Consider the following 22,452-nt stretch of genomic DNA (forward strand, 5'->3'; position numbering starts at 1 on the left):
GTGTTATATATATATATATAATATATATATATAATATATAATTTAGGACTTGATATAAAAAGAAAGTACTTTATAGATGTTTATTACAAAAGTGTATGGAAAAAATAAAGATAAAATTATACTACATATATATATATATATATATATATAATGTTTATATTATATTATTCTAAGTGATAAAAAAAAAGTTATTATTATTTCATAATATATTTTTCTTTACGTACGAAGCAAAATAACATTTATTATTATTGCTTATACAAGTTATTTATGTAAAATATAATTTTCCATATTTGTACATATTTTTTTCCCTTGTAATTTTACCATGTATATTTATAGAAAAATACAAAATATCCAAAAAAGAAAAATTAATGTATATGCATAAAAGCGAAAAATATACAGTATTATATTACATGGAGACACATATGTTATTATATTATATCTACCATAACATTATGGGAATATGGAAAAAATAATGAAAGAAGGAATCATATGACTTATTTATTATAAATCCTCCTTTTTCATAATATACACAAATACGTGCAAAATACTTATTTGTACCTATATATATATATATATATATATATATATGTGCACACATAATAAAAAAAAAAATATCTTATTACTTTTTATAATATATAAATTATATATTTATTTTTTTAGAACTCTTTCTATTATTTTAAAGAAAAAAAAAAAGAGAAATATATATTAACCATATCTATTTGACATTATGATATAATATATATATATATATATATTATATAATATATTTCATAATTAAGAAGCTATAAATTATTAAAAAGCTCGATTAAAAACAAAATACCTAATTTATACACATTATTATATATTCATAATATTATAAATCATATGGCTTAATAAAAGTAAATAATATATTTCTTTTTATAATTATAGAAGTATGTTCAAATGTAGAATTATCATCTTTTTATGAGTTTCTAAAATATAAATTTCTTCTTTCTTTTCTTCATTACATATTATTGATTTTACTATTTTTATTTATATTTTCTTCCATGAGATATTATATATATATATATATATTTTATATATAATAATTTATTACAAAAAACAATTTGAAAATTTCATTGTAATATAAATGAGAAAAATAAATATAAGTTTATATATTCAAAAAAAGAAAAAAAAAAGAAAAAGAAAATTTCATGAACAATTATAAAAATATGAATAATTAAAATCAAATCTATATATAAATTATATTTATATGTATTATATACATTCCTGAAAATGTATAAAAAATATACTTATATATATATATTATATATATATATATAGTATATTCACTCCTCATGATATATTAAATATACGCATATATAATTATAATATATATATTTTATTTTATTTTATTTTCGTATGTATTATATTAATATATATCTAATAATATATTTATTATTTATAAAAAATGAATAATATATATTAAAATATAATAAGAATATAAATTCTTACAAAATAATGAAGAATATGTAAGGTAAAATAGAAAAATAAAATTTTTTTCTACTTAAATATTTTATTATTTATTGACGAAATGAATACATTTTATTAGTTTCATATTTATCGCTAATATATACAATTAATATATTCATTATATTATATATATATATTATAATATATTAAATACATACATAAATTCTTATCATACAATATACACGGATATGAAATAATATTGATATTTTATAATAATAATATAAACTTATGCAAATTTTTTAAATTTTAATTTGTGTTTATATTATATTATATATATATATATATATATAATTATATAATACATATATTATTTATATGATTTTTTTTTTTTTTTCTCTTATCAAATTACTATATATATATATAATATATAAATATGTGTACAAATATTTTTTTTTATGATAAATATATAATACACAATTATAGTGAAACATATAGTTAAATTATTTTTCTATTTTTATGATTTTTATATTTTTAAAAACTATGTGAAAGCGCATGACTGATATTTTATTTTGAATTTTATATATGATGTAAAAAAAGAATAATATATATATATATAATTATATGTTTCTAAATATTTAAACACATTTTTTATTTATATAATATAATATTATTTATTTTATAATATATATATATATATATATATATATATATTATATATATATATTTTATTTTGAATTTCAAAATAATATTTTAAAGAGAGCTATACATATGAAAAATAATATGATATATATATAATATATATATGTAAAAATATATAAGAAATATTTATAGGTTTTTCATAATATTATAAGAAATAAATTAATCCTTTTATTTTAGAATGAATATATATATATATATATATATTATAATTAATATAAACATATATTAATGAATACACATATATATATATATATATATTATATTATATATATAATACATAAAAAAATTTTATTTTTGTTTTTATGAAAAATTATAAAAGTTACAGATAATTGATATATATATATATATATATAAATATATTTTTATGATTATTTTATAAAAATCCAAAAAATTTTTTTTTTTTTTTTTTTTTAAGAATACATATATATATTTTTGCTTATTTGCAATTTTACACATTTTAATGATTTAAATAAAATTAAAAAGAATTTTTTTTTTTTTTTTCATATTTTGAACAGAAATAATAATAAATAAAAAATAAATAAATAAATATATATATATATATATTATATATTATATATATAATATTATTATATATACATTTTAATAAAATACATAATTGACATTAAATATAAAAAATTTTACTTTTTTTTTAAAAAAAAAAGATACACATTATTTTCAGAATAGCATTATATACATATAAATATATATATATATATATATATATATATTATATCATTTATAAATTAAGAATAATATAATGGAAAAAGCTATTAGGGATCGAGTTGAAAAATGGAAAAAAGAACACACAATAGATGGAAAGGATGCAACTAATGAACATGCTTATGAAAGTTTAAATGAATTAATTTTAGATGGGAAAAAACTTACAAGCATAAAAAATGAAGAGAAAGAATTATTGAAAAATTTTAAAAATTTAGAAAGGTTATGTTTAAATCAAACCGGAATACAGACCTTAGAAAATATCCCATCAATTGCTACCTTAAATGTTTTGGAATTAACAGATAATCATTTAAGTTCTGTTGAAGTATTAAAATATATAGTACAAAATTTTCCAAATATTAAAACCCTTGAAATAGGTGGAAACCATTTTAAAAATATAAATGATTTTGAAACTTTGAAAGAATTAAAAAATTTAGTTCGTTTAGGAGTACAATTTAATCCATTTGCAGATAATCCAAATTACAGAAAAGAATTATTTGAATTTTTACCAAATGTCAAAATTATCGATTGTTATAATAAAGAAGGTATGGAAGTTTTAAGTTCGGATGAAGAAGAAGAAGAAGAATATGAAGAAGATAATACTTTAAAAAATTTCTATGAAGCTGACTTTAAAGATGAAGATGATGAAGATGAAGAATTTGTACCCAATGATAATGAAGATGATGACGAAGATGACGAATTAGATGATGATTTAGAAGATGAAGATATGGAGGATCTTGATAAAGAAGATTTAGATAAAGAGGATTATGATATAGATACAAAAGAAACAGAAGGTGTAAACAAAGATGAAAAGTCAAATAAAAGAAAACAAGACGCTCTTGATAATACGAATGATATGGACCTAAAAAAAACCAAACTTGAATGAATAGAAATTATATAAACATAAATGAATAAATAAATAAATATAAATATATATATATATATATGTATATATTTATTTATTTATTTTATTTATATATTTATATTAATATCCATTATTACCTTAAGGAAAATATTAAAATGAAAAAAAAAAAAAAAAAAAATAATAAAAAAAAAATAATATAAAATAAAATAAAAAAATAATAATATGACATTTTCCATAAATATGTATATATGATCATATCAACATACGAACATATAAATATATATATGTATTATGTATATATTATATTTTTTTAATTATGACATCTTCCTTTTTTATATACCTTTTATTTAAAAAAAATAGTAATAAAATATATAAATAAATAAATACATACATATATATATATATATATATATATATATATATAACAATATACATACAAATTTATATTTATCCTATAATATATTTATTTTATTTTTACGAGCATATTTCTTTAATTTTAGACCAATTATTCTATCTCCCTTTTTTTTTTTTTTTTTTTTTTTTTTTTGACGTTTTTCCTTATGATTAAGTTATATTATTTAATAAGCTTTTAAAGTGTTACAAAAGTGTATTCCTATATAAACGTATGTGTTATGTGTGTATGTATATGCATATATAAATACATGTATCTTTTAGCTATATTGTTCTAAACACCTGACGACGAAACGAAAATATTGAATATATATATATATATATATATATATATAAATCAATATATTTCTTATTTTATATAAAAGTAGGAATAATTCGTATGACAATGTATGCATCTTAAATATAATATAACATAACAAATTATTTTAAATTTTAAATATAAGATAATACTAGAATTAATTTTAAGTTGTTATGAAAACATATATATATTTACATTTCTAGTTATGAATAGAGAAGTCTGTAATGATGTACTGGAAAAATATAAATATTATGTAAGTGAAACATAGTTGTGAAATATATATAATATATATATATGTAAATATTTTCATTTTTTTCTAATTATATGCTTATGAATATACTATGTCTATTTATATCATTTTACCAAAATTTTTTATAAGAGATGCATAATAATAACGACTCGAAAAAAAAAAAAAAAAAAAAAAAAAAACACTCACGTTCATATTAGAATTCATTTTTGACATGTTGATATATATTTGTTATTAAAAATATATCAATTTTTACGAACATTATAATTTAAATATATATATATATATATATGTTAATATTTTTCGTTTTGGTCTTGTCCTTTTTTTTAAGTATACTATTTTATTTATACATACAAAGGGGAGAAGGAGATTTTTCTTTTATTTATACCATATGATATTATTTTATAATGCTATAATATATATATATATATATATATATATATATATATATATATATATATTACACATAAAAATAATATATATAATTATTAAATATCAAAATGAGGAAAATAAAAATATTTCCATGCATTGTATTTAATAATAAAAAAAATTAGGGTCAAATGAAATTTCCCATATTACACACATACTATGATATATAAATATATATATTAGAGTGCACATAATTATTTGCTAATAATTGTAAATAAATATTTTATATCTATTATATTTAAGTATATTTTCATAATTTGAGAATTTATATTAAAATAACAAATAAATGAATAAATAAATAAATAAATATATATATATATATATATATATATATATATACACATATATATATATTATATTTAAAATTTTCATTTTATATTTATATTTTACATTTTATTTTTATTTATTTTTATTTTTATTTATTTTTATTTATTTTTATTATTATTATTAAAATATATAGTAACACATATAAAATATAGATATATTCTTCATTTTGATAATATCCTTTTATTAATTTTATTGAAAAAGTAAAAATTTAAAATGGAGAGCCTAAACATTCCAAAGAATGTGAGCATGGATTTATTAGAACCATTTATAACAATTTGTGTTATATTTATTTGTTTATATATGATTATTAGTATTGAAAGTCCTGTATATTATTTGATAAGAAGTTTTCTTTTTAAATCAAAAATATTTCTTCATGAGATAAAAGATATATTTACAAAAATTAATTATTTTGCTCTAATATTTTCCTCCTTTTTTTTTGTTTCATATTACATTTTGAACATTTTAAATTACAAAAACGTGAAATCTCTTTTTTGTGTTAATTTTGATTATTATGATACTATTTTAAATTATAATTTAAAATATATTAATATTCAATCTATATTTCAAACTGCTATCAGTGAAAATTATTTAGTTAATTTTTTATATTCTTTCAAATTTCTTTTTCATATTTTTTTTTTAAATAATTCAAACCTTATAAAAACAATTTGTACCTCTTCTCTTGTTTATCTTATGTTGTCTTTATATGCCAAACGTGTTAATAGGGTAATCTCCACAAAAAAAGAAAAATATGTGTATACACAAATATATATATATATATATATATTTATATATATGTCATATTTTGTTTAGTGGTAGCTTTAAATAATAGTGTACATGAAAAATGAATTTGCTTTCATATATATATTTATACATACATATTTTTATATCTATGTTTATTACCACATTTGTGCAGATTATGTTTATAAGCAGCATATTTTCAATTATTATACTATCAGGATTTGTAATCGTTTACTTTTTTAAAAAGTTTTTAAATATAAAATATAATCATTGTGGGCATGAAATATTTTCATTTGTTTTTTTACTATTCTTTTATATAAAGAATCCTTATTTAAGCGTCTATCAATATAATGACAGAAGTTTACATCCTTATCATGGTACTGAAATAAGAATTTATATCCATATATTATTCTTTATTTTTTATATAATTAATAATGAAAAATTTTATGAAATCAAATTATTGGTTGCGATTATTATCTACTTTATAATATTCTTAAGGAATACCATAGACAGTTTTAAGGTATACTATAAAAAAAAAATATATATATATATATATATATATATATATATATATAATGTTAAAAAATAAAATGTATTTATAATTACACAACTTTGAAATGTAATAACCTCCAAATAATATATCATATGCTTCTTAATTTTAGATGTATACCTTCTTAAAAGTTATTTGGCTAGTAGCTTATTATGTAACAAATAATTATCTACCTTTTACATTTTCACAACATTTTAATATATCTACAATTTTCAATTCAAACATTATGGGAATACTAAGGTAATATATACATAACTATACATGTATCTGTGTATATATTCTTAGTGTTATTATTTTAAAAATATTATATTTTTTTTTTATTCATTGCAGCAAAGAAATTAAAAATAATATTTCCTTATATCACTTCAATACCATTTCAAGTATTATACTATAAATTAAATAAAAAAGAAATAAAACATTTAAAATTTTTTTTTTTTTTTTTTCACTTTATGTATTATATATCTTTTTATTTTATAACTTAATATTATTATTATTTATTTATTTATTTTTTTTTTTTTTTTTTTTTTTTGAAGAAATACCATTTAATTACTTAATAAGTAAAACATCTTTTTTTTGGATACCTTATATGTTATTAAACAAGGACAATAGTAAAAAGAAAAATCATAAAATATGTGCCTTTAAAAAGTAAATACTTATATATATATATATATATATATATATATATATATATATATTATTTTATTTTTTTAATTTTCAGAAAATTTTAAATATGTAATAATGCTTTTGATGGTTGTTAATATAATAGCTACATGTACCTATTTGGTAAGAATACCTAATACACAATAAAAATATGGACACTTTTTTATTTTATAGATTAATAAAATATACAACAATATATATATATATATATATATATATATATGTTCATTTATTTATAGCCTCATAATATATATCCTGGGATTCCTCTGAACTTATTACTTTTATATTATCTAAATAAAATTAAAATATAATTATTTTTTTTTATTTTTTTTTTTTTTTTGTATTTCTTTTTATTTCAATAAACATTTTAACATCTTTCACAAAAAAAATAAATTAATAAGATAAAATTATTAAAAATAAAGTTGTAAATATATATATATATATATATATATATATATATATATATTATTTATTCATCTATAAAAAAGACACAAATAATAATTGAATTATAAAAAAAAAAAAAAATAAATAATCCACTGAAAAAATAAATAATTAAGTTATAATTGAATTAAAATATATATATATATATATATATATATATATATATATATATTATATCAATTAAAATTTACTTCTTTAATAAACTTATTGTATTCTTGATCTATATTTATATTTTCATCAACGTTTTTATTTTTTTGATCAATAGTATTAATTTTCGTTTCACATACATCATTTAACTTATTTTTTAATCTCAAATTAATAGGGACAAAATACTGTACTGAACTTTGTTTTTCATCTTTTGTATTTATACTATTTCTCTTATGATTTTTTTCTTCGTTAATGAATTTTTTTGTATGTGAGTCATAATTTGTTTTATTATTATTATTATGATTATTAAAATTATTATTGTGTTTGTTATTATTGTCACTATGATTATCTTTTCCTTTAATATTTTTGGGTCTCATAAAATTTCCCCTATTTTTCACATTTCCATTATTTGAATTCGTACCATAATAGTTCATCATATTCATATTTGAATGATTATATGATGAGATAAGTGAATTATTATTATTTGTAAGGTTAGTAGTTTGGTTATTTCCCTTTATATTATTATAATTATAATAATACATTGGATTGTAAGGACCATGGTTTAGGGGGTTATAATTATAACTATTTATATAATTATTTGCATAATTATAATAATAGTTCATATAATTATAGGAATTATTAATATCTGCTTTATCTTTTAAAAAATTAGGGTTGTCATTTGATAGAGATGATTGTTGTATAATATCTTTATGTTTACTTTTATCTTTTAAAAATGGATCATTATTAATAATATCATCATCATTAATATTATTATCATCATTAATATTATTATCATCATTATTTTTATTATCATCATCATTAATATTATTATCATCATTATTTTTGTTATCATCATTTTTATTATTATCATCATTAATATTATTATCATCATTATTTTTGTTATCACCATTTTTATTATCATCATGATTAATATTATTGTTGTGTGTTTTTTCTATATTATATAATTTTTCGTTATCTTTATTAATATTTAATTTTTCATTCATATTTGTATTATTATTAATAATATTTTTATTAACAGTAGTATTTATATTACTGTTATTCGTATAATAATTCTGATTTATCATGGATACATTGTTTGCCCCATTTATCAAATATGAGTTTGGATAAGACAATAATGTATTGTCATTTTTTACACTTTCATTTTTTAAATTCTTTTCATAATTTTTATTATATGGAACGGTTGGATATATATTATACACATTTGCATTATTATAATAATTTTGTAAATTATAATATACTTGATTGTATGTATAATTATTTAAAAGAATATTATGATTTTGTACAGGTAATTGTGTAGTTCCATATGTTTGATACATATTTTCCATCATTTTTTTTATATTATCAGGTTGCGGTAATTTTGAATTTTCGATTAATTTTATAACTTCTTTAGGTAATCCTTTAGGTAATGATGGTAATGATTCTAAAAAAAAATCATCATCTTCTTTTTTTCCATCATCATTTTGTATCTCTTTTAAATCGTCATCAATATCTTCATCATCATCTGAACTACTATACAATGATGATGATGTATTTATATCATCTTTGGAACTAACACTTTTCTTTTCTGAATTAGATATTTCTTCATTTTTATTTTCTTCATTTAAGTTAAATATATAACCATTATTATTATACACATATTCATTATTTTTTACTTTCTCCTTTATTAAATTCCATAAATTTTCATATTCCTTTAATTTATTTTTTTCAACAGGTAATAATTTCCCTTGTTTTTCTTTTGTTCTTAAATAATCTAATTTTTCTTTAACTCTGTGTGGATTTTTTTTACTTATAATATTTTCTAATTGTAAAGCTTTTTCCTTTTTTTTCTTTTTTTTTTCTTTTTTTTTTTGTTGTTTTCGATAAGCATCTGTTGGAAGCACGCTTTTTTTCACATGTTTTTTCGATAATTTATGATGGTTCATTTTTCTACATTTGTAGATTTTTATTATATATATATATATATATATATATATTTATTTATTTATTTATTTATTTTTTATATTAATTACATTACATAATATTATTATATTGTCTTGTATATATTAATATATGTGTTACATGATGGAATAATTTTCTTTTTTAAATTAATATATGGACATATATAAATATATACACACATACATACATACATATATATATATATATATATATATATATCCAATTTTATAAAATTTTTGAAGATATATTCTGTGTACTTTAATATTTACATTCACTTATGTACTTATATAATTTTATTTACATATATATTTTTATTTATTTAAAAAGGACTTCCAATAAATATATTATACAGCATTTTTTAATTATGTGCATTATAATATTATATTTTTGTGTACAAAAAAAAAAAATTTAACCAATAAAAAAAAAAAAAAAAAAAAAAAAAAAGTGGAAAATTGTAATATATAAATAAATAATTAATTAAATAATTAAATATAAATATATATATATATATATATATATATATATATATACAATTATAATATATTAAATTTTAAAACTTATATTTCCATATTGAATATATTTATATTTTATGAATGAATGAACGAACCTTTTTATAATATACAATGCCCAAACATTTTGTGTTTTTGTTTTGTTATTAATATTTTTCTTTTTTTTTTGTATCATAAAAATTGTTATAAAAACCTAAATATGATAATATTATAAATACATAAGAAAAAAAAAAAAAAAAAAAAAACCTAAAAATTACACTATGAAAAGTACAATTATTATTATATTATTTTAAAGGTACCATTTTTAGGTTTTAAAATTATTAAATCTGAAAATTTGAAATTAAAAAAAAAATTACATTATTTTATTTAATTCTTTTTTTTTTTTTTTTTTTTTCAATATTATATAATATTACCCAACAAAAAAAAATAATTAAAAATATATAAATATATATAATATATATATATATATATATATATATATATATATATATATTTTTTTTCTATGGTATAAATAATATTATATATTATAAATAATTCTATTTTTCTATATTATATATATATGAAGTTTTTTTTTTTTTTTTTGTTAAACAAAATGGTACTTATATTTATTTAATATGTTTATTTGTACGCTATAACAATATTAAGGTAGCCTTATATATAATATATCATAATATATATATATATATATATTATAATTATATATATATATATATAATTATATATAGTTGTATACATTTAACAAAACTTTACTAAACTTTTTTTTTAATATTTATTTTTATATATAAATATAATTTATGAAAAAAAAAATTTGTTATATATATATATATATATATATATATATTTTTTATATTTATATATTTAGATATTTTCTTGTTTAATTTTCTTCATTTCTATATTTTATTATTTTAAAACAACAGTAAAAAAAAAAAAAAAAAAAAAAAAAAAAGTAAGCTTTATTATAAATATGTTAAATCTATAACATAAAATGTTCATTTATTAAAATATAGTAATAATTATTAAATTATAGAATTTTATTTTATTTTTTTTTTTTTAATTTGTGAACCATGTTTTAAAGCTTATAAGAATTTGTATATAGACTTATTTTTTATATACAACATTTTGTGTATTTGAATTAATTTATTATAAAATATATTTGTGTATATATTTTAATATATATATTATATATATAAAGAATAATTTCCTTTTAAAAGAAAATCATTGAATATGTATTTAAAATCAAAAAGTTGTTACAATTTTTTTTTGATGTAAGGAAAAGGTAATACATGTGAAATAACGGAGAAAGAGATAGAGGGAAAAATAAAATAAAAAGTAATAATATATATATATATATATATTATATATATATACTCCGTATTATTAAAGTAAAAAAAAAAAAAAAAAAAAAAAATTATTTTTTATTTTATTTTATTTTATTTTTTTTTTTTTTTATTTTTATTTTATTTTTTTTTTTTTTTGAATAAATGGAAAAAGTAGATACAGCAAACAATGATGGTGAAAAATGCAAGAATAACATGTTTATAATAAAAAGGATATTTTGTGATTTAAAAATTTTATTTCCAAAAAGTAAAGTACAATATACATATGTAAATGTATTATTATTATCTTTATTTTTTACCTTTATACATAAATATTTGGATCAGACATTACCATCATTATATAAATCAATCGAAAACGATTTCAATGTTGATGTGAAAAGTTTATATTATATGAACACCCTATATAAGTTAGCATATTCAGCTTCGAACTTTTTTTTTGCTTTATTTTTTGATTATACTTTTAAAAGAATCGTTTGTGCAAAATATTATGATAAAGAAAAAGAAGAAGATCGAAGTACCAATAATACGACGAATTATGAAGTTAGTGTAAAAAATGATAGTGATTACAAAGAAACGACAAAATTAATAGATGATATGAGTATCCAAACAAATTACAAAGAGGAAGATATATCATGTATTAATATAAGTAAAGAAGAAAAAGAAGAAGAAATAATATTTCATTCAGTAGATGATTCAGATGATTTATTTAAGAAAGCCGAAGATGTTACAATAAGTGAATATGGTTATATTTTAAATATTCTTATTATATCATCTATAATATATATAATAGTCATTTTAGGTATTATGATTTCAAATAGTATATTTAACTTTTTCTTTTTTATGTTTGTGATGGGTATAAATAATTCATGTATATATATATTAATACAAAAAATATATACAAATAATGTATTCAGTGAAAATAGAAGCACCATTTTTGGTTTTCTTCATTTCTTTTCATCTGTATCTCATATGTTATCCATATCAATAAATACAAATTTAAGCAATAAATTATATTATGGATTTACTGGTTGGCGTATTTGTTATTTTATTATTTCCTTTTTTCCAGTTTTTGTTTCCATCTTCATTTTTAAATTAATAAGAAATCATAAATTAAAAAAAAATAAAACTAAAGAGAACTTTATGATGAATTATGTACTCTCGTTTGATAAACTTACAGATGTTTTTAATGAGCCAAAAAAAAAGAAAAAGAAATTAGATAAATTAGAGGAGCTTGAGGAACAATATCCATCATTGTATTATAAAAAAGATAAAATGGATACAAAATGTTCTAGTAAAAAAAAAGAACAAGAAAATCATATTTTTCGAGAAGATAATGAATATAATAAAAAAAAAATAAGTCCCAATGTAAAAGTAAATACATATGAAGATAATTTTAACTTCAATGAAGAAAAAAGTCCAAAAAAAAAAAATGAATATAGAAATTTAGAAAATAAGGAAATGAGTGAAATAATTAATGGTACAACAAAAATGAATGATGATAAAAATGTGAATTCCAAGAATATTACTAATTTTAAAATGGATAGTAATAATATTACCAGAAGAAGTTATAGCAGATCATATATAAAAGAAAATCAATTAAAAATACAAAATAATAATAATAATAATAATAATGAATCTGAAGATAATTATGTGAATAACATATATCAAACATCAAATGTTTTATTAAAATCTTCTTCAATACCTTATGAGAATTATAAAAAAAAATTATATGAAAATAAAAATCCGTTTTCAATATTTAAAAATAATAATAAGTATGAAAAAAATGATAAAAACGATAACAGAGGTGAAATGGATGAACTTTTAGGAAATGAAAAACAGAATACATCAAAATATGAATTTTCTTATTTGTATGAAATAAAGTATGTTTTTAAAAACTATAGTTTTTGGTTAATGATAACTATGGGTATGTTGAATGGAATACCTAAGCATGTTTTAAGTTTAATGATTTATTTTTTCCAGTATTGTAATATATCTGATTTTAAAAGTGGTTTTATTATTTCAGTTAGCTGGTTGTGTGCAAGTTTAATATCACCATTCATTGGAATTATAAGTGATTATATATACAAATTAAATAAAGATATAAATCGTCAACGTATAGGAATGTATACACATTGTTTTAGAATTTTTCTTATGTTTACGTTATTTTATTTTATTCCAAAAGAAGCTACCTCTTTTATATATTTTGTAATTATTTCATTATTTATGGGAATATTAAGTGGATGGATAAATATTGGAACGCACAAACCTATCATAATCGATATAGTGAAACAAAGACATACTGCTTTTATTATGGCATTAATGAATGCATTTGAAAATATAGGGTCTTCAATTATTGGAACATTTTTATTATCTCATTTGTTAAATAAATATGATTATATTGATAAAAAAAAAATACATACTGTTGTAAATGTCAATGTTAACAAACACAATGTTAATGTTTTATCAGATGTCTTATTAATGCTTACGTGTTTTCCGTGGTTATTATCTTTCTGTCTTTTATATGCTCTTAAATATACATATAAGAAGGATAAATTATATAATAATATAATATAATATAATTTAATTTAATTGAATTGAATTTAATTTAATTGAATTGAATTTTGTTTTATAATAGCTAGATTTTTTCTTTTTTTTTTTAACCACTTAGCCTAATAGGTTAAAAAAAAAAAAAAAAACGTTACGTTAAAAATATAGAATAAGTTATATGTTCTATATTTTTACCTATATATATATTATAAAATTTATTTAAACCCATTATTTTGTTTTATATTATTTTTATTTTTTTGTCTTAATGCGCACCTTTTTTTATTATATTGTTTTAGTTATAAATGTGATTATATTATTAAACCATTTTATTTTATTGTTTTTATTTTATTGTTTTTATATTTTATTGTTTTTATATTTTATTGTTTTTATATTTTATTGTTTTTATATTTTATTTTTATTTTTATTTTATTTTATTTTTATTTTTTATTTCATATATTTCTATTCTTATATAATTTCCCAATTCAATTTTTACGTCTAACATATATATATTTTTATATTGTTTATGTTGTTTTTGTTATTATAAAAAAAAACTTATAAAATTTTAGATTTTTAAATTATAGAATTGTTCATACTTTAAAAAAAAAAAAAAAAAAAAAAAAAAAATTCATATGAATAAACGCAAATAAATATATTTACAAAATAAAACAAAAATATTATTTAATTTAATTATATATATATATATATATATATATATTTTATTATTATTATATTATCTTTTTTTATTTTTTTTATTTTTTTTTATTTTTTTTATTTTTTTTATTTTTTTTTTTTTTTTCACCCCTCCACCCGTCCATTTGAAAATTCTTTAAAAATTTTTCTTAATTTTCTTGATTAGCTTCTTCATTATTTTTTGCTTTATTTTTTTTTTTTTTTCCAGATAAAGGTAAACTTAATATATTTTTTAATGTTTCATCTTGAATGGAATTATCCGTTTTGCAGTTATTTAATTGTGCGAATTTAAGTCCCGTAAATTGTTTAACTCCGTCTTCTTTAACCATAACGGTATATTTGAATTCAGCTACAACTTCTTTTTTCTTTTCTGTATAAACAGAATAAGGTTTTATTAAATTATGTCTTAAAGCTTCTGGAATACCTATTAAAGCAGCTCTTTGATCTTCTAAGTGTTTTACATGAAATGGTAATACGGGGAATTTTTTGTTCAATTCATTTATAAAAGATCTACCTAAATTAGTTTTTAATTGATAATTTTTTTGTACTTCTCTTTTATATATGGTTGTTTTATGATCACTTTCTTTAATTTTACCATCACCACTAGTAACCATAACATCAATAATATAAATATCATCTGCTTCAATTTGGAAATCATCAATTTTATTTTCAATATTATCTTTTAAAAATATATATTTGCTTCCTTCTAAAATATATTTTTTAATTTGATAAGTAACACAATTTGATATAACATTACATTTTAATTCTTCACAAGCTTTCTGAATATTTTTTGTTATATCACTTGCATTAATACCAACTTTTAAACTCTTTAAAAATAACTGAGATAAAATATGAGCATTTTTTAATACTTCTCCTTTTACACCTTCTATTGATTCATTCTCAGCACCAATATAAATCGTATGACCAACAATACTAATATGACCATCGATATGACATCCTAAACTAATCTTTACTATATCACCATTCTTAATGGTTTCGACACAATCTAAAGATGGTGCATAATTATTACATATTTCATTAACATTAATTGTTACTGGGAAACTTATTCCTTTTTCAACTTTATTTCCCTTCTCCTTTTTTGTATATACCTTATCTAATTCATCCTTCATAAACTTTTCACCGTATTCGCACAATTCCCCAATTTTTGCTCCTAAACAAAATTATAAAAACAATATAAATATAAATAAATAAATATAAATATATATATGTATATATATATATATATATATATATATATATATATATTGTTTTTTTTTTTTTTTATATTCATATATCTACATATGCTTCATTATATTTTCTTTTTCTTTTTTTTTTTTTATATATATATATACCATGTACACATTTTTCTATAACTTTCTTTAAAGTTGTATTGGCAATTGAACCAGAATGAGTATATTTTTCTAAATCAATTTCTTCTGTTTTTGTTTCAGTTGTTGGTTCCATTTTTTTTTTTTTTTAATATTTAAAAATTTTATAAAAGTATATATTTTATATATATATATATATATAATGGAACTTGTAAAAATATAAATAAAAATTATAATTAATATATAAAAGGAATACAATAATTCTCAATATATATAAATATATATAAAATATATATAATATATATAATATTAATGAATATCTAATTTTTATAAATGGAATATAGATATCATTCTATATTTTAAAAAAAAGTATTAAAAATATTTTTTTTAAAAATTATATAATAAAATATAACTTAATTCTTAAAATAATAAAAATATGAAAAAAATATATTTATACATAAATATATAATTAAAATAAATAAATATATATATATATATATATAATAATATATATATATTTAAGAAAATACCACATTAATTATAATTACTATTACCATAAATATGTATGTATAAATTTACTTTTAATATAATATATATTATTTATTTATAAATATAAATAATATATTATATAATTAACAATTCATTCATCCAAATTATTTACATGTACAATAATAATTTTACGTACAAAATATAATAAATTAATAATATTTAAAATAAGTATTTTTTAACATTAATATTTTGGGCTTACAATTGGTAATAAATATCGGAATATATATAATAAATAATATATGCATAAATTAATATTATATATATATATTATATATATATAACAATATTTTTTTTTTCCCCTATTATTTTTCGTATCCAACTTTTTCTCCTATTTATTATTAAATGCATATATTTTTTTATATTCATTTTAAATAGTATTGATAATTTATATATATATATATAAAATATAATAAAGTGCATACATGAATTGTACTTTAAAATAAATTCTAAAAATGCGTATAATTTTTAAACCTGTTTCTTTGTTTTAAGGATTAGCTATTAAACTTTCCAAAAACCACAGGAGTCAAAATATTAAAAATTCATATTTCTTGTTAAAGGGGGAAAATATATATATATATATATATATATATATATAAATATTTATGTAAAATAAGAAAAATATCTACGTATACATAATAATAATAAAATACAATAATTTATATATTTTTTTTATTTTGAAACTTATCATATTTAATTCAACTATATCATTTAAAGAAAAAATATAAATAAGTATAAATATATAAATTTGAATATATATAAATATATATATATTTTATATATATATTTGTATAAATACGTTCCTATACAGTAAGTAAGTATATGTTGTATACATTTTGAATTACCTTTTATCTTATTATTAAAAAAAGGAAATACAAATGTATATAAACATGTTTGTGTACGTAATATGAAAAATAAATGCATTCCCGCTGGAATTAATAAAAAACTTTAAACGGTTATATACTTTTATATATGAAAGAAAAAAAAAAAAAAAAAAAAAAAAAAGAAATAGATATTTTTATGAATATAAGTAAAAAAATGTAAATATATTCATGCATAAACAATTATATGAAAGTTTATATAAATGTGCATATATATATATATATATATATATATGTTAAAATATTATTATGGAAAAAAAAGGGGATACTCCTTAACAATGCACTTATTGAACAGAGTTGTCAGAAATGCTGTCAAAATAATTCATATAGTCGTTTGCTCTAAAAAAAAAAATATATATATATATATATATATATGTATAGTGTCACAAATGAAAAAGTAATATTAAATAATATATTATAATATAATATTTATTCTAACTTTTGAAGAACGGGTGAAAAATTAATAAAATTATAATAACCCATGTATGACGATTCTATATGTTTTTGGTTTTCAGACAACCTTTGTTCAACACTTTTGTCCTTTAATAAAAAAAAAATAATAAACAAATAAATAAATAAATACATGTAACTTTTTTTTTTTTTTTTTTTTTTTTTTTTTTTTTTTTATATATTAAACTCTTTTACTAAGGTATTCATTTTAATATATATATTTTGTTCATTTTTTATTACAAAAACAAATTCAACAGTGTCATGGGGTTTCCATATTTTTATATAATTTTCAAGACCACTTGTGGCTAAACATGTTCCTTGTGGATGTACCTATATATATATATATATATATATATATATATAACACGATTGAGTTATTAACATAAATAGATATATATGAGTATTTATTTATATTATATTGTTTCAGGTGTACTTGAACACAATTTACGTGACGCGCTTGACTCCTTATAACATTTAATAATTTTCCTTAAAAAAAAAATATATAAATATAAATTTATAAATATATATATATATATATATATATATATGTACAATTTTATTAGATAAAAATAATATGGAAGATTCTTCATAATTATATATTTCTTTCAATGTACCATCTTTTATACTCCAAAAATAAACCTCGCCATTATCAGAAGCAGCCAATATAACGTCATCATTCCAAAATGCTAATTCCTTCATTTCCCATGCAGTATTGGAATGTCCCAAAAACCTTAAGAAAAAGTTACACATATATATATATATATATGTGTGTGTATATGTTTATATATATATTTACATAGTTGAACATATATCAAATGAACATTTTTTATCAATTTATTTTATTATTATTATTATTTTTTTTTTTTTTTTCCTTCACGGATATACACTTTTACCTCTTGCACGTTCCTTTGGGAACCCATAAAGGATCTTGAATTTTTTCTACATAATTTTTTATTTTTTTTCTTTCTTTAAATACATAAATGTTTGAGTGTTTTTTTCTGTCCTCGTATTGAATATTATTATAAAAACTATCATAAAACTGGTGTTCATAAGATGAACTCGATTTATAGCTTACGTTAGATAAGTTACTACTATTTGATTCATCAGTCTCCATAATATTTGAATAAGGGTCAAATTTAAAATTTGCAATTTCTCCATTATTTAATAAATATTTTTCATTAGAAGCTATTATTTTATTCATATTATTTTTATCTATATCTTCTACATTGATTTTATATACTAGATTATCTGAATCATGTATTATATATTCTTTATGTTGAGAAATATTATTAGTAGATTTGTCAAAATATCTTTTATATATACCTGACATATCATGACTTTCTTCTTCTTTCTTCTTTATATTTCTTTTTAAATTATAATTTTCTATATTCATTTTAGAATATTCTAGAGTATCTGATTTTTTATTTGAATCCTTTTTTTTTTTTTCCTTCTTCTTCTTCTTCTTTATATTTAAAATGTCTTCATTCCTACCAGAGGATTTTTCAAAGAATCCCATAATATTATGATTTACATCATCCCCTATTTTATCATTACTACTATTATCACCATCACTATTAGTTTTATCCTTTTTATAAAAACAGTCTTTATTTTGTTGTTTCTTTTTTTTTCCCGTCCTATACTTTTCATAATATCTCATATCATTTTCATTTTTATAATACGAAGACATTTTTTTTTTTACATCATTCCATTGTTTTTCTTCATCACTAAAATTTTTTTTTTCATTATCACTAAATTTTCTTTCTTCTTCTTTTTTTACTTTTTTTTTTTTTCTTTTATTTTCTTTTTGTTCTTTCACTTTATTATATTTTTTACTGCATACCTTGCAGTCATTAGAATAATATTTATACCCCTTTTTGTGTAGTTTATTTTTAGGTATCTGATTATTATTCCAATCAGATATATCACTATAGTAGCTTGATGAATTGTGGTAAGTTGTTGTGTTCATTTGTAATCTGTACATATTATTATTATTATTATTATTGGAATGGTTAATATTCTTTCTAATGATATTATTATTATTATAATTATAAACAAAATCATAAAAATTATTAATGTATAGATAATAATTTTTAGTGATTGGACTATCCACTATAATAGAACTATCATCATATGGTGTATTTTGATTCATATTTATTCCTAAATTAGATGTATTGTTACTTCTAATAGAAGTTCCATAACAGGAAGCTAACATATTATTATTAATTTTATAATTATTGTCTACTAATAATGTATCTATGTAATTACCAAATTGAATATCATCGATTTTATAATTGTTATATAATTCCTGAGACACAGATTCCACTTTTCCAATTATTTTATTTTCCTCCACATTTTGGTTATTATCATTATTTTGATAATTATTTTGATAATTATTATTATCATTATTATTATCATTATTATTATCATTATTATTATCATTATTATTATCATTATTATTATCATTATTATTATCATTATTATTATCATTATTATTATCATTATTATTATCATTATTATTATCATTATTATTATCATTAGTATCATCATTATTATCATCATTATTATCATCATTATTATTATCATTAGTATCATCATTATTATTATCATTAGTATCATCATTATTACTGTTAACATTATCTGTAATGTTAGTAACATCCGTATTGCTATAATGGCCTATACTCAAGGTATTATCTGAAATATTTGTACTGACAAAATTTTCTGAATAATTCATATTATCCCAACTATTCATAATATATACATTGCTTTCGTTATATATACTTGTATCCGCATATTCATAATTTCCATTATTCTCATATGTTTCCTCATTAATTACACTATTCCTCTCGTTGTTTACAGAAACATTCAAAGATACATCGTTCATGTCAAAAGAACTTTCATTGTATCCGTAAACTTGATTCATTGTTACAGTGTGATAAGCTTCGTGGTATATATTTATTCTGACTAAGTTTTTGGGAGAATTTTTTTTAGTTAATTCTTCTAAAATATAATTAATTTCCTTTTTTAAATTTTCTTTTCTGTTCCTTTCTTTATCATTGTCATGAGAATGAGTTCTATTGTATAAATCAGATATAAAACCATAATGAAGATAATAATTATTTTGATTATTATTATTATTATTATCATTATTATTATCTTTGTCACCATCATTATCTTTGTCACCATCATTATAATTATCATCATTATAATTATCATCATTATAATTATCATCATCTGTTAAATTTTTTCTCTTTCTTCTTTTTTTTAAATATGCATTTCTTTTTATATTCGTTGTGTTTTGTTTCTTCCCATATTTTCTTTTTTTTTTCCCTGTAAAACATTTTTCTTCTAGCCATGCATATCTTCCCTTTGGTTCATCGCTTTTTACATCTTCATATATATCTTTATTTCTTTCATTAACTTTCAATATATTATTTGATGTCTTTATTTCCTTTTCTTTGTTCTCGTTAAATTGTATGTGTGTGTTTGTATTAGTATTTTTTTTTTTTTGTGTGTGTGATATTTTGTTTTTTCCCTTTTTATTATATTTTGTTATATCATTCGTATTATTATTATTATCATCATCATATATATTAGTGTTATCCAGAATATCTGTTTCATCTATATGTCCATAAATATGTTCTATATTATGATCATCACTATTGTTCAAATGAAATTTTTTTTTATTTTTTTTAATTGTTTTATCTTCTTCATATATATCCGATTGAGATGATTTATGAATTTTTTTTCTTTTGGAACTATCCTTTAACATATTATTCTTAATAAACTTGTTTGAGTAATTATTTTTTAATATGTTCTTTTTATCTTTTTTATTAAAATAAGATATATTTTGGGCTTCTTTGTGTTTTAAAATATATTCATAGTTACAATTAATTCTTTTAATACTTTTGTTATTTTTTCCTTTCTTATCTTTTCTTTTTTTTTCTTTCAATATTTTCTCGCATATATTATAGGTTTTATATAAATCATTAAAAGATGGCCATCCATTCCATGCGTTTATAGAATTTCTATAACAGAAACTTACATAATATATTAAGAAAAAAGGATAAGAATTTGGAAGACTATATAATTCTTCTGAAGCAATAATATCAATTATATTTGTATATTTTTTTCTTCTTTTTAAAGATAATGCTTTTTTTAATTCCCTTTCTTTTTTTTTCTTATCTTTTATTTTTTTCATTTTACTTATCATCAGTACATTATCATAATTATTATCATTATTATTAT

General features: G+C 17.2%; 6 protein-coding genes across 6 annotated transcripts in view; 3 read left to right on the forward strand and 3 right to left on the reverse strand.

The window, feature by feature from the left end:
* Positions 1-2,887: 2,887 nt before the first annotated feature.
* PF3D7_1427900 (leucine-rich repeat protein) lies at positions 2,888-3,733 on the forward strand (the record flags this gene model as incomplete). The annotated part of the gene is made up of 1 exon (XM_001348395.1): positions 2,888-3,733. One exon carries the CDS (start codon positions 2,888-2,890, stop codon positions 3,731-3,733), a length of 846 nt encoding a protein of 281 aa, XP_001348431.1.
* Positions 3,734-5,637: 1,904 nt separating this feature from the next.
* PF3D7_1428000 (conserved Plasmodium membrane protein, unknown function) lies at positions 5,638-7,683 on the forward strand (the record flags this gene model as incomplete). Its single annotated transcript, XM_001348396.2, has 7 exons — positions 5,638-6,147; positions 6,338-6,682; positions 6,825-6,952; positions 7,043-7,092; positions 7,246-7,320; positions 7,431-7,495; positions 7,612-7,683. The coding sequence occupies 7 exons, from the start codon at positions 5,638-5,640 to the stop codon at positions 7,681-7,683; spliced, it is 1,245 nt and encodes a 414-aa protein (XP_001348432.2).
* A 306-nt stretch (positions 7,684-7,989) lies between these two features.
* PF3D7_1428100 (WW domain-binding protein 11, putative) lies at positions 7,990-9,903 on the reverse strand (the record flags this gene model as incomplete). The annotated part of the gene is made up of 1 exon (XM_001348397.1): positions 7,990-9,903. The coding sequence occupies one exon, from the start codon at positions 9,901-9,903 to the stop codon at positions 7,990-7,992; it is 1,914 nt and encodes a 637-aa protein (XP_001348433.1).
* A 2,006-nt stretch (positions 9,904-11,909) lies between these two features.
* PF3D7_1428200 (major facilitator superfamily domain-containing protein, putative) lies at positions 11,910-14,339 on the forward strand (the record flags this gene model as incomplete). The annotated part of the gene is made up of 1 exon (XM_001348398.1): positions 11,910-14,339. One exon carries the CDS (start codon positions 11,910-11,912, stop codon positions 14,337-14,339), a length of 2,430 nt encoding a protein of 809 aa, XP_001348434.1.
* Positions 14,340-15,151: 812 nt separating this feature from the next.
* On the reverse strand, positions 15,152-16,466 carry PF3D7_1428300 (proliferation-associated protein 2g4, putative; the record flags this gene model as incomplete). Its single annotated transcript, XM_001348399.1, has 2 exons — positions 15,152-16,173; positions 16,355-16,466. 2 exons carry the CDS (start codon positions 16,464-16,466, stop codon positions 15,152-15,154), a joined length of 1,134 nt encoding a protein of 377 aa, XP_001348435.1.
* A 1,575-nt stretch (positions 16,467-18,041) lies between these two features.
* The window catches only part of PF3D7_1428400 (WD and tetratricopeptide repeats protein 1, putative), a gene marked incomplete at both ends in the record, with an annotated part of 7,381 nt that continues 2,970 nt past the window's right edge, over positions 18,042-22,452 (reverse strand). Inside the window, 6 exons of the mRNA XM_034153490.1 lie at positions 18,042-18,096; positions 18,197-18,297; positions 18,448-18,537; positions 18,641-18,693; positions 18,822-18,937; positions 19,101-22,452. The exon at positions 19,101-22,452 is cut by the window's right edge and continues 1,576 nt beyond it. Coding sequence (XP_034009384.1) covers positions 18,042-18,096; positions 18,197-18,297; positions 18,448-18,537; positions 18,641-18,693; positions 18,822-18,937; positions 19,101-22,452 — 3,767 coding nt within the window. The remainder of the gene's footprint in view (positions 18,097-18,196; positions 18,298-18,447; positions 18,538-18,640; positions 18,694-18,821; positions 18,938-19,100) is intronic.

This window comes from Plasmodium falciparum (assembly GCF_000002765.6).
Source record: "Plasmodium falciparum 3D7 genome assembly, chromosome: 14".
In the NCBI taxonomy this organism is placed as follows: Eukaryota; Apicomplexa; class Aconoidasida; order Haemosporida; family Plasmodiidae; genus Plasmodium; species Plasmodium falciparum.